The sequence below is a fragment of the Apodemus sylvaticus genome, chromosome 11, assembly GCF_947179515.1.
Source record: "Apodemus sylvaticus chromosome 11, mApoSyl1.1, whole genome shotgun sequence".
Classification (NCBI taxonomy): domain Eukaryota; kingdom Metazoa; phylum Chordata; class Mammalia; order Rodentia; family Muridae; genus Apodemus; species Apodemus sylvaticus.
In genome coordinates, this window is record NC_067482.1 from 83487804 (window position 1) to 83501495 (window position 13692).

Below are 13692 nucleotides of genomic sequence, written 5' to 3' on the forward strand. Positions count from 1 at the left end.
AAAACCATGATTTAAAAATGGCGCCTGGGGTGGCTGGAGAGATGGCTCAGCGGTTAAGAGCACCAACTGCTCTTCTGAAGGTCCTGAGTTCAAATCCCAGCAACCACATAGCGGCTCACAACCATCCGTAACAAGATCTGATGCCCTCTTCTGGAGTGTCTGAAGACAGCTACAGTGTGCTTACATATAATAAATGAATCTTTAAAAAAATGGAAAAAATGGTGCCTGTACTATACACAAATGAACTTTCTGCTCGGAGATCCATCCCTAGATACAATCTATATGGGAGGATATGGAAAAGGGTAGAGACAAAGCCCACAGGGCCATGCTCAGCACACCCTGAGAATGGTGGCCACAGGGTTCCCAGAGCCAACACCCACAAGTCCTAAAGGAAGGGTGCACATACTATCATGGGATCTACACAAAGGCTGAGATACTTAACTGTACTGAAATGGGCATCTCCCTCTTCTGAGAAACCACCCCGATTTAAGAGAGGACCAGATACCTCAAGAGGTCCCAGCTGATTGACGGCAGGGAGCAAAAAAAAAATGTTCACATCTTCATAGCTCTTAGCAACTCAGCTCATGGGCCTCTCCGTACCTCCCACACACCAAGCACCAGGGAGCACCCTGGCCAGGAATGCTAGCCCGAGGGGACAGTGGCACCAGAGATCCAGCTGAGGCTCTAGAGCCTTGCACCATCCTGCTGCCTAAGGCTGTGTGGCAGCTGGAGACTAGCCTGGGCCAGGCGGACCGGAGGAGACAAGCACATGACCGGCCTGCCCAGGGAGACATTGCCACAAATGTCCTCTGCTTATCCTGCATACTGTCCTCCAAGCTGTCAGCACTCAGGTGCCTACCTGGTTCAGTGTCCCCCATCCCCAGCTGTGGCCATCTGCAATGGGTTTTAGGTTCCACACATGGCACAGGCTGGGGCTCCAAGCCAATTCTCCAGTCGTAGGCCCAAAGCATGCTCTAGACAGCCAGGTAGGCTCTGGAAATGCATTTTGATATAAGAAACTAAACTCCAAGACAAATTTTTTGGACACTCTCACAGATAGGAAATGAAATAGACTCTCATTTCTAAGAAAACGCCCCTGATAGCACCACAGTGTTAACTAACATTCTTATTCTTTTGTTGAACAGATACTTTAAGAGATTATGCAACTTTTGCGCTAGATCACAGACAGCGAGGCCTCTGCCACCATACCTCAGAGCCACCCCCCTGGGCTGAGTGAGAATCATGATCAGAGCAAAAATCCTGCTGGCAACAGCCTGAAAAAGCTGTTCCGTGCTCCCTTCGAGAACGGCCCACAGGCCCGGACAATGAAATGAGCTGATTACGTATGACGGGAAATCAAAGCTCTCCCTAACCTACTACGAAGCAAGTGAAAGGATGCTCGCTGCTCAGGTTGTAAAGTTCCACTCATGGGACCCTTCAAGTGGGCCTGCCTGGTGGATGAGGTGCCAGCGAGAGACGCCTGCAGCTTTTGTGTCCTGAACTGCATTCCACAGGAAGCAAATTCAAGTTCTCATCGAAAGCCACGCCTAACAGCACATTCACGGGGCAGTGCGGGACTCCGACCTCCCGAACCCACCCCTGACGTTTACTTTTAAATAGATCTACAAGGAGTCTGATTTTTCCCCCCTTTCACATTCTTCGTCTCGGGTGGGGAGAAGGAAGCCTGCCGTGGATTTACTAATGCACATCCACTGCTGAGGCTCTCACCAGGCCCAGGATTCAGTCCTTGGCACAAATTGGAATGCTGAGTGGACCGCAGGCATCTGTGCAGAAAGTCTATGTGCCTCATAACCAGACACTCTTATGTTATGTGCACCTAAGCCACCAAGGTCTTCCACAAACATCACCTGCATTTATAGATAGTATGTGCTTCTTTCTGCTCTGGAAAAATTTTCATTACAAATTCATAAAAATTCAAACAGAAAAGGAACTGGATATAAAAAGGAAGGCTGGCCGGGACATTTTATAACACGTCAAGCTCCCGATGTTGCTAACTTTAAAAATAATTTTATATTTATTTTTTTGCTGTTTATCTTTGAGGTTATAGTATAATTCATCAGTCCCCCTCTTCCCTTTTCTCTCTCCTAACTCTCTCCAATTTTTGCAGACTGTTGGGAGCCACTATGTGGGCACTGGGAATTAAACCTGGGTTATCTGGAAGAGCAGCTAGTGCTCCTAACTACTGAGCCATCTCTCTAGTCCAGCCATTTTTCTAAGCAAAAATAAAACACTACTTCCAAATAAAAATCAATTAAGAGCCCCCGGCCTTCTCTCCGACTTTCTGCCCCTGTCCCAAATACTCTTGGTTCCCGCTTTTCTTCCTTCCCCTCTGGCCAACACCATACATTCCTGCCCTCTGGATTCTGCCACACCCAAATCCGCTATTCTGAACTGTGAAGAAGTCCTCCAATGTTCTTCTATGAGCCCTGAAAGCAAATGAGTGGACCCAAGCCCAACCCTTCACAAAGCCTTCTTCTCACAGTAGAGACAACAGCCCAAAACGACCCCCAAATCACTATGCTGAACACAAAATAGAAATTGCAAAAGTACAAAAGCATTCCTCTGAAGTAAACAAACATTAGGCATTAATCATTTTTAAGGATACCCAAAGTCCTTAAATGTTCTCTAAACAACAGTTGTTTAAAAAAAAAAAAAACTGTTATGTGACAAGAATATCCGGAACTACAGAGAGGTTGTGGTGTAAGACATTGTAAATGCAAAAAATGACTGAACTTTGACTTTAAAGTGGTGGTGCTATGTAAATTTTGCCAAATTTAAAAAAAAAACTATTTTAGAACAGTTTCGAAGGTAATTTATGTCAGGAACATGGCTTTTTTTCATGAAACACTTCACTGTGGGTTTTTATTATTATTTTATTTATTTTGGAAATATCTAAGTATCATCTAAGAAATGGCAGAGTGTTTCTATCTTATGCCTCATAATTTTTTCTTTTACCTATGAAAAGGTTGAGATTAAGCAATGTTTGCTCAAATTCTTATTCTTCTTTTTTTTTTGCGCGGGGGAGGGGGCGGGGGGGGGGGGAGAGACAGGGTTTCTCTGTGTACCCCTCCCTGGCTGTCCTGTAACTCAGTCTGTAGACCAGGCTGGCCTCGAACTCAGAAATCTGCCTGCCTCTGCTGGGATTAAAGGCGTGCGCCACCACTGCCTAGCTTAAATTGTTTTATAAAGGAATTTCCTTCTTTAAAAAAAAAAAAAATTACATCTGGAATCCTAAGACACTTATGGGTACCGTTATGATCACTTTTATTTCTAGGGTACAATTTGGCCAGAGTGACAGGGCACCAACAGACAGGTGCACTCCAGGCTCACACTGGCCGTTACGACACTATCCCTATCAGACAGGCAAGGATGCTCACGGACCCTGGGCACTGGTTCAGACGCTGGCCCTGGCCTCTGCAGCTGCTCTGCTGTGCCCGACCACCAGCCTCTATGTTATCCCAAGCCCCTGGGAAAGTCGGCAGCAGCATTCTTTGTGCTTCAGTCCTGAAATAGTCCTCACTTGCCTGGAGTGGGTCCTTCCATGAATGCCAAAGGGGCCTTGTGTGAGGAGAGCGACCTTACTCTGCCAAGAGAGGTCTGAGGAGCTTGTCTTCCCCCACAGGTCCTGCTCTGCTCTGCTCTGCTCTGAGCACGGCCCTGTATATCATTCACATGTCAGGAGATCAACACCAGTGTTAGGGGATCTCAGAAGTAAAGGCCAAGGCTGACGGACGCTGTCCTTACGGCAGCGGTAGGAGCACAGATCTCAGCCACAGGTTCCTTGGCAGCAGGAGAGCTCAGACTCTCACTTCATCTCCCCACTCAGAAAGACATTTCTCCCAGTCCCCTAACCTTAGGCTTCCCAGTCTCCTGAGCTGAGAGCCAAATTTCTATTCATTATAAACTTCCTGGGCCATAGTAGTCTGTTAGAAGCCGAAGATAGACTAAGACTCTCCATGGGGTTGACAACAGCTACGATCACTGGTCTTCCACTATTTATGACACTGACCCTGTGTTACGGCTTTACACACAACCTTCGCTGATTCTACTTGAGGTCTAAGTCAGGCACCTGAACAACCCATGCTCGTAAGTGCCCACAGGAACCGCACGTGGTAGGACAGGTGCCATCTGGCAATACCTGTCTCAGCCACCCAGTCCTCTGTGCTCACCAAAGGCCAAGTGGGTACTTCTCACAGGGGATGGCATGGTGGCAGGCTGAAAAGCCTTCTAGATCTCTAGACTTAGGTATCTAGATGTCTATGGATCTGTAGTCCTTAGTGGCTGAGAACCACCACGTGAGTTCTGGGAAAAGAACACAGTCTTCTTCAAGCACAGCCAGGGCTCTGAAGCCGTGATCCACCTCTCTAGCTCCTCTAAATTGGCTTCTACAATTTATTCAATGACTAGCAGGCCCCAGGGAGGCTGAGGTTTGTTTTCCCTGGACTGTTTAACTGTTTGCTGGAGGGTGGCTTGTTTTGGGGTTGGCTGGGAGAAGCAGGCTTAATGGCCGGGAGCTGGCTGGCTCTAGGAATATCAGACTCCAGAACCACATGATTAAACTAAGTGTGCAAAGACCTGGAGAGACTCAGGGGAATGTGTGAGCCCTGAGCAGAGGGAAGGGCTGCCATCGGAGACATCCGTTCTTGTTTTTAGCAATACTTCTGCTCGGTGATCCCACTTCCGATAATCAACTACACTGGGTATCTGGTTAAAACCTCTCATCTCTCAGCTTTAACGTCTCAGCTCCAGGTCTTCATCTTCCTTAAGCAGGAATCCAGCTAGACTACTCCAGCAAGAGCCCCACACTTGAGTCTCCTTAATAATGTTCCCTCCACTCAGACCCTCCTACTCCACGCTGCGCTGTGGTGAGAAAGCCCAGCTGGCACCACTGCATTAGGCCTGAGCGTGGCTATTTCTCTGGCTGTAATGGCATCTAATGCAATCTGTTCTCATCGCCCCCACCCCCAAGCTAGTGACCGGTGGCGTCCCCTTACATCTGCCAAGGAACCAAATTTAAATACAAGTTAATGAAAACTTTTCAGTCCCAAGAAACGCTGATAATAACCGTGCATGGAGTTGCTTTCCCTCTCTCCCCAGAGTAGAAAGATGCTACATCAAGAATCTAATTCACGATGGGGGTAGGGACATCCACATGGAAACAGAGGGAGGGGAGGAGGTATGGACTGTGGAACAGTGGGGGGGGGGGGGAGGAGTAGACAGGGTTTGGAGGGGTGGGGAATAAAATATGGAGTAATTAATTTAAAAAAATTAAAAACAAAAAAATCTAATTCACAGAGAAAGGTGGCTTTGAAATGTACACGGTTTGAGAGGGGATGGCTCAGTGGGGTATGGGAAGTTTGCCTGGGTTATCAGTCTGACCCTTGCGGCCACACCCTCAAGTGGCTCGTCCCTGTGGCATTCCTTGAACTTTGTGTACTTTGTGTCTGTGGTGGCCACTGCTGATCTCCAAGCCTCTCACTCCATTGAAGGCAGAGATCATCCACGGCTGTCTCTCGTCACCAGAGCAGACCGTGATAAAGAGAGAAGACCTGGTCTCAGGCTGTGGGCTTCGCGTTCCACGGAGTCCCAAAACAGACTCAGAAGTCAGCTGACATCTACGAGAATGAACGAGGCAATGGGACGTTCTGCTTGTTTAAGTTTGAGAGGCCAGCCACGTCAGGATGGGCGAGGACACCACAAGAAGACCCACAGTCAACTAACCACGGGGCTCACAGGGCCTGGGCCACAATCAGGGAGCACACAGGAGCTGCACCTAGACCCCGTACACATCTGTAGCAAATGTGCAGCTTGGTCTCCATGTGGGTCCCATAGCAAGTGGAAGAGGGGGCTGTCTCAGTCTCCATTCCTGACACGGGGTCCCCTTCCCACCTACTTGGGCTGCCTGGTTGGGTCTCAGTGGAAGAGGATATGCCTAGAGCTGCTGATGCCCCAGGGTGGAGTGGTACCCCAGGAGGCTCCCCTTCTCTGAGGAGAAGAGGAGAGGGCAATGGGGGAGGGCTTTGTGGGAGAGGGACTGGGAGAAAAAGAGGGAGGGGGCTGTGGTCGGGATGCAAATTAAATTAAAACATAAATTAAAGAAAAGAAGTTTAAGAAGCAATGTAGGGCCGGGCAGTGGTGGCGCATGACTTTAATCCCAGCACTTGGTGGCAGAGGCAGAGGCAGCCGGATTTCTGAGTTTGAGGCCAGCCTGGTTTACAGAGTGAGTTCCAGGACAGCCAGAGCTATACAGAGAAACCCTGTCTGGAAAACACACACATACACACAAACAAATACAAAAAAAAAAAAAAAACCAAGAAGAAGCTATGTAGGAGCAGACTCGTAAGTGTTCAAACCTGTAGCTTGTGTTACATAAATCAATTTTTAAAATGGCTGTGCCATGTCGTGCTGGCCAAAGAGTAGCTTGAAGACCAAGATGCTTGCATGGGTCCTTCCTCTAGGACAAGAGCAGCCTAGGGACTGCATCTGAGGAACAGGAGAAAGAACTCTCCCAGAGAACAACTCAGAGCAAGGGCACTTAGTGACCAGTCCTAGGCAGTGCAGACAAAGGAACCTTGGGGCCAAAGTCCTCTTCTTCAAAGCTCTGTTAGTAACCAGAGACTTCCCAGTCGAGGGAAACAGGCTATCACAAGCCAGGCACTAAGGAAGAACTGGTGCAGGTTATGATGTCTCTTTGGACCTCTGGTGGACTGACATGCCTGTGGACTATGGCCAGACATGTCATGGGTTAGGACTTAAGGACACTGAGACTGCCTGCATTTTCAGGGACAGCAGACAGCAAACTACATTATGAAAATTAAATGACCAAAAAGGATCTATGTGGGGCATCTCTCCACCTGCTTAGACCCAACCCATCCTGAAACCCCCAAGAAACGTGGGCAATTTCTACCTGGAAGAAACACCGAGAAATTCACTGGCCTCTTAGTATTCTTTCTCCCCGCAATGCGGAATACTGAAGGTCTCTAGGCTTCAATGTAGAGAACAAGGAAAGTGTCAAGGTTTTAGGGACAGGAAATCCAGGTGTGCCTAGGCTAGGAGCTGGGTCACATACGGCAGCACACAAAGATAACCATGTTGTAGGGTGCGTGTGGACAGACACCCTACTCTTGCTGGAAGCCATTTAAGCAATAAATTAGATAGCATGCCTCCTTCAAACTCCTTGCGGAATGGAAAAATTCACCAGGATGCTAACTAGCACCTATGCCAACCTGAGAGCCGGCCCTACTGAATTGAGCCTAAATTGCCACATATGTGAGTACCAAACTTGATTTCTAAGAATCCTGGGACCCTCTCAGTGCCTTACTCAACTCCCAACCACGGCATTTATTGCCACATCCCAAGCTCTAGAAAGACGTGTCCTTGCCCAAGGACTTGGGGACGTGACCCAGGTAGTAATATTTCTGCATCAGAGAATGTCTTGGTAGAAACAACAACATTGCACATGGTATCACAGCTGCTGTTACCAAGGGTTCTTACCTCGCCCTTTGTGCAAACTGGCTGGGCTGGTCAGCTGGGGCTCAGGTGGGCTGATCGGAGGGTAGTGTGGGGATGCTTTCACTGGAAACAACAGAGGATACTGTTACTCTCCCCCACCTTGAAGTACCAAGCTATGCCCAGCTAGTTTTCCATCTTTCTTACCATATGGTGTTTCTGGAGACACAGGGAATGCTGGGGTCAGACACACAGGCGACTCCTTGCTGTTTGGAATCCTGCCATCGATCATATCGAGGTCAGGGGGATATGCAGTGATCACCGTCTGAAATGAGCACAGAGGGAGAACAGAAAAATGAGGAAGCATAGAAAGGACCCTTCCACGGATCTGGCCCCCAAAGGTGGCTGAGCGTGGACCAGGAAGGACGAAACTGGCAACTCCGGCATACAGTGTGGAGGAGGAAACTCAACCGGCACCACAGCTAGCGACGGAGGGAGACAAGCAGCTTGTGGACCATCGGCTAATACAGTGCCGGCAGCAGGGAGATGGGGTGAGGGAGACGGTGCCAGGGAAGTGTGCATCCCACCACTGAGCACAAAAGCATCGCCACGGAATCCTTAACTACACCGCTGTCATAGGGAAGTGAAAACACACAGGAAGTCACAGAACACGGAGCAGACTCTGGGAGCGCCATCCCAGCAATCAACAACAGATGTTCATAAGAGCAAAGACAATATGCTGTCTTTTCCTTTTTCCTATTCTAAAGGCTCCGATGTTTCAACGTGAGAATCAGGTATATAATTAGGGTTGATTATCTGGGGAGGGGGGCCTGTCAAATCCTGATGTGTAGCCTTAACTACTCTGGAGTCTTTTGTCGGACGATCTCCTCGTGGTCATCATGTGCACGGAGGATCTGGAGCCCTGTGTGGCAGACCAGAAGTCAGCAATAGCCGCTGGCTGTGCTGTCTACCTGCAGAGTCCTGCTAGGGCCAGGCCCACGTTTCCTAATCTTCACACCCCACCTGCATTTCACCCCCATTCCACAGATAAGAGCACTGAGGCTTCAATGGCCATATCTGGGATTGTGTGGCCACTACCTAGGCCTTCTGACCTGTACTCCCAATCAGAACCCCTGTCTGTCACTTAAGAACCATTTCTATTAGATGAGGAGGTCAGTCATGGACAGAGAGGTGACAGTGACTGGTGACCTTGTGCAAGGACGTGGCATAGCTATTTCCCTAAGCACAAGGGTAGGAAAACAAGTGGTATTGAGAGGAGATGGGGACAGGAGCAGCGCATACCTCTTTGATGTCTGCAGGAGAGGAGAATGAGCCCAGGCTTGGGGCTGGGTCCGCACTAGCCTTTCCCCATCCACACTTAGAGAAGGTCACCTGGTTCCCAGCATCATTGTCGTACTGCCCAATGCTCAGCTTTCGAAGACGTCCCCCAATGGGGTTATCGCCTGAGGAGACAGTGAGGAGAAAACCGAATGGGTGTGATCCTTACAGCAGGGTATAGAGACCACTGATAAAACCCCTCTTAAACTATCCACAGACAGTGTCATCACCAGTCAGCCACTCCAGACAGACAGGAGGACGGCCGTGGGCAGGCTGTGGGACGCCCAGAGACAAGCCAGAGCACTCCATCCAGAAAAAGCAAGGCCAGGTGCCAGAACTCAGCCCACAGTGCTAGGACAGGAGACTATGGCTAAGCTTAAATTCAGAGAGAGTCAGCTAAGATGACTCTTAGACCCCAGGCCTGTTATGAGAAGGTTAGCACCTGCAGTGATCCAGGCACGTGGCTCTGTCAAGACAAACTGAATCTTCATATGAGGGGATACTAAGAATGAACATTTACTACCCCAATGCAATCTCCACTGGCATTTACTCCTGACCCAAGGGCTCCTGGTCTTCTTATCCAAACCTGATCATCTCGTTGGGGAGAAAAATATATCTTGGCTAGCTTGTTAGCTTTTTAAACTTTCTTCCAGGGAATTCTTAAAATTGGGCAACACGGGGAAACTGCAGCAGCCTACAAAGGTGATAACGTGTCAAGTTACAATGTAGTCTTTCATAACAAACCAGGATTTGCTGTCAGTCTAGGCTTAAGCAAAAAACACAGAATCCCTACCAATATGGTGGGGCGTGTGCATGAATCCAGGAAGCAGAGCCACCGTGGGTTCAAGGTCAGTCTGGACTGGGTGCTGAGACACTTTCTCAAGAACAGTAAACAAATTGGAGCTGAGGAGATGGCTCTATCTGTAAAGAGCTTGCAGTCTAAGGAGGAGACCTTACACAAAGTGGAAGATTCACTCTCAGAGAGACAGGCAGCCCTCCTAACTCTTAAGATGTATGGTCCTGGGGAATGGCGGTCTGAAACAGCTGAACCAACAAGGCCTAGTGAGAGAAAGCCTTAGGGCACTGCAGCAGTCTTAGAGCCAAGGTGCCCACACCTGCCACCTGCACAACAATGGTGACAAAGAAGACAGGTCAGAGAGAGTGCCGTGTGACCACACCTGCCACCTGCACAACAATGGTGACAAAGAAGACAGGTCAGAGAGAGTGCCATGTGACCGCCGTGACTGCTGACCAACCTGAGCCTCTCTACATGCAAGGCCCACGGTCCGCTCATCACAATGCGGCACAGCAGACCAGCCTCGGCACTGAGAGCTCACTCTGCATCACAGCCAATCGGCAAACAGCCACGGATCAGTGTCAGGGGCAACGCAAATGCTTTAGAGTACCAAAGAAGGAAGACAGCGGTACCAAAACATTCAAAAGCTGATCTCCGGGATGTGGATCCCAGACAAGGACCCATATTGTCTATGGATGCCTCCATCTTTTATTTAAAGCTTTCAAACTACAATTCTTTTTCATAATTTTATCTTTTTAAAGACTGTAACATAATTATACCGTGTCTCCCTTCTAAATCCATGGTCCCTTTTTCTTTAATTGCTGATATGTATAATACATAGACATCACATATAGTATATGTGTGTACACATATATTCCTAAGTACATAGAACAACCTGTTTAGCCCATATATTAACTTGTATTTATATATTTTCAGGGCTGACCATTTGTTATCTGATAAGCATTCGCCATGCTCTTTCCTGGTGACTTTGTCCCCTGCTCTCCTCAACCCTCAGTTGCCTGCAGTTCTCCGTGTGGGGCTGAGGGAGCCATGTGAATATATCTTCTGGTATCGTCGGGCCAGGACATGTTTGGGCAACCATGCTGGTAAGACTTTACGGGTGAAACTTCTCTGACATTTCTAGAAGACACGACCTCTTAGCAAAGTTCCGGTTCCTTTGTATCTTTTAAGGTTTTCACTAATAACATTTTTATTTTCTAAAACTAAGACAAGTCCTGGACTCCCTTTGGGAGAAATGAACCTGCTTCCTTTCTCCCTCCTCTCTGCAGTGTTTCTGCGTGACCTGTGTTGGTTCTTTCTGAGCCTCTGGTTTTAGACTGTACTCACTTCTGCCCATCTTCATAAACTCTGAAGTTTGGTCAATAACCATTTCCTCCTCTCTGAGGAGTCCACACAGGAACCCAAGTGGATGTGGCCTTTGCCTCCACCATTCTAAGGTGATGTCCCCCACCAGGAGCCACACTCCACGGGTCTTTAAGTATCCAGAGGCAGTAGGTAGATCTAACAGCTCCAATGAAGGACCTGTTCTTCCTATTCTTTGGGGTTGAAATAACCAGGAAGTTAGGTTCCACAGCAGGTCCAAGGCGGTGAGAGAACTGAGCTTAGCCTCAGGCTGAGGCGACATCCCGAGCCAGACACTTCATCAGCTCTGTCTCCACTATGCACCAAGAGCATCTACAACCGAGACCCCGCCCACCGGCAGCTGTTCCTCCTCAGCAGTCGGGGGTGGAAGGGAAAAAGAGACTCCCCAAGGATGGGGGCTCTAAGCTTGAGAACTGGAATAGATCCAAGAACAGAATGTACCCAGGAGTATCCACAGGGATGGGCATACTCTCTTGTATACTCACTGGCTTTCCTCAGGTCCTCACCCTCGCCTGTGACAACCAGGTCCCTGTTATACTCACACTTACTGTCATAGACACAGCGCTCCCTCTCGGAAGTGTTGAGAGTCTTTTACACTGGTGCATGCGTACACACCAGGCTCTCACTAACACACTACCTGACACTCAAGCACACTTTCTCTGCCCTGTTCTCCTCCATGGTCACCCTGACATGTTCCATATGTGTACTCTATCACACCTCCCGCCCATGCATCTAGCCACGTCCATGTGTGCAGTCTCCCACAGCCTCCCTGTGCTCTCACAAATTACACACACACACACACACACACACAGCCTCTGCCTGCACACATGCATGACAAACTCAGGTACTGTGTTCTGAATACTGACAGAGAGCTTCAGCACCCGCACCTGCACCCACTTCCACGGGCCCACATTCCCAGGTACTACAAGTCTCCCCATTTGCGGATGACTATCAGGAAGGAGGGTACTGGCATTCCTAGAAATGAACTTCTCCCATGATGAGGAATCTCATCCTTACTTCCAGAGGCTATGGAAGAGTGTGTGGCCCAAGGCCCCCCTTCTCACAGGGCGGAGTCCTTGTATGTTTCTTGTGTTGACACCTGTCCCCTAATGTCTACAATGACCCTACACCAGTGAGTTATGCCAAGGTCCTGAGCCTCAGACAGAAAGGTAGGGCTAGGGCGTGCCCACAGGAAACCACAGGCACCTCCACTTTAGCCTGACACCTCTGACATTTCTACTCACACCCTGGTTAGCTGGAGATCTGGAAGGAGGCTGGCTGCCAAGGGGACATTTCTCTTTGAGTTTTGTGCACTACCTCTGGTGCCTGCCAAGCTGGTTGCCTCCCTTTAGAAAGACTGAACTAGTAAGCACGTTCTGCACTGCTGTCTCCCCGGGAACTGGCTTCCTTACTGAAGACAGATGCGGAGGTAGCCACCTGTGCGGTGCTGAACCCTGCGATCATGCCTGGATCTCAGCTCTAATGTCCATCCCAATGATGAGGACTGTCTGTCTGTCTGTCTGTCTGTGAGTGGGTGAGAGATGGGAGGGCAGGAGACGGAGGGTGGAGGGACAGATGAACTGGGACCTGGTCGGCATCCTATGCTGACGGCTGACTTCTCAGGCCTCCCTTAGAGAGCCTGTGGTGGTTTGTCAGACACAGGCTCCCAAACCTCCCTTCCCTGGGAACAGTGCCAAAGTGTGAGGAAGACGCACAGCTTGTTTGTTTATTTTTCCACTCCAGACTCACCGTGCAAGCATCTGCCGGGGCATAAATCCTTGATGCTCACTAGGTCACACTTTTCACTAACATAAATTCACCTGCACACACAGCCGCTGCTACACACCCCGCCTGCTCAGGGTGTGTCCCCGGGGCTGGCTATCTATCTGCAAGCTCCTAGCAGGACTCCAGGGGCTGAGGTTGGGAGTCTGGGGTTGCATCAGAGCCTCATGTTTCCCTCTACAGCTGCTGTTCCACATCTGCAGAAGCAGAAACGGCAAAGCACAAATTTGCATTACATGGGTTCCAAACTGACTTCGGCTCTCTGGCGTAAAGCTGACTTGATGAGCTTGGGCAATCTGAATAGCAAAATCCTTAGTGAGTCTAGGAAGGAGCAGGCAAACCCTGCTCTCTGCGCAGTGCTATATTTTATTCATGCCATAGAGGTGGCCATGGCAATATTTATTTCTCGTCTTCCTATAAGAAGTCAGAGCCAGAGGAAAACAGAAAAGGCGGGAAAACAAAAGAAAACAAAAAGACTTCATGGGAGCAGGGGATGCCTGTGGATGCTCTAAGATCACGACCAACCTGGTCTGATGTGCAATCTAAGAGAAGCGGTGCTGGCTTGATGGAGCCTTCTCCGGGATCTGGGGCAGCCTCCCACTTGCACCAACCCTTCTGGTTCTGAGAACCTCCAAGGGAAACAGGGACCAAATCAAGCTCAAAGGGAACTTTTGCAGGCACAGGAGGGCCTATCCCATAGCTGTGGCAGACCCCCCAGTTGCTGTGGGGAGTTACACCTGCTTCCAGCACATTCCCTGCTAGTAAAGAGGAAACTTGAACTGGCCCCTGGCGCTTACAAAAAAAGCTCAGGGAGCTCAGAATGCACTGGGACACTTCATGCCTACTCGAGCAGAGAAGAGCAGCCTGCAGTGATGCCGATGAGCCTTGTTTCTGGAACCCTCCACGCAGCCAGCGCCCCACCC

At 49.3% G+C, this 13692-nt stretch overlaps 1 protein-coding gene across 7 annotated transcripts in view; it reads right to left on the bottom strand.

Annotated features, from left to right (window-relative positions):
• Tns3 (tensin 3) overlaps window positions 1-13692 on the bottom strand; it is a 240450-nt gene that overhangs the window by 38848 nt on the left and 187910 nt on the right. For all 7 annotated transcript variants that reach the window (XM_052199263.1, XM_052199269.1, XM_052199266.1 and 4 more), the window contains 3 exons: window positions 8773-8933; window positions 7678-7795; window positions 7516-7596 (listed from right to left, as the gene is read on the bottom strand). In XM_052199263.1, coding sequence (XP_052055223.1) covers window positions 7516-7596; window positions 7678-7795; window positions 8773-8933 — 360 coding nt within the window. The remainder of the gene's footprint in view (window positions 1-7515; window positions 7597-7677; window positions 7796-8772; window positions 8934-13692) is intronic.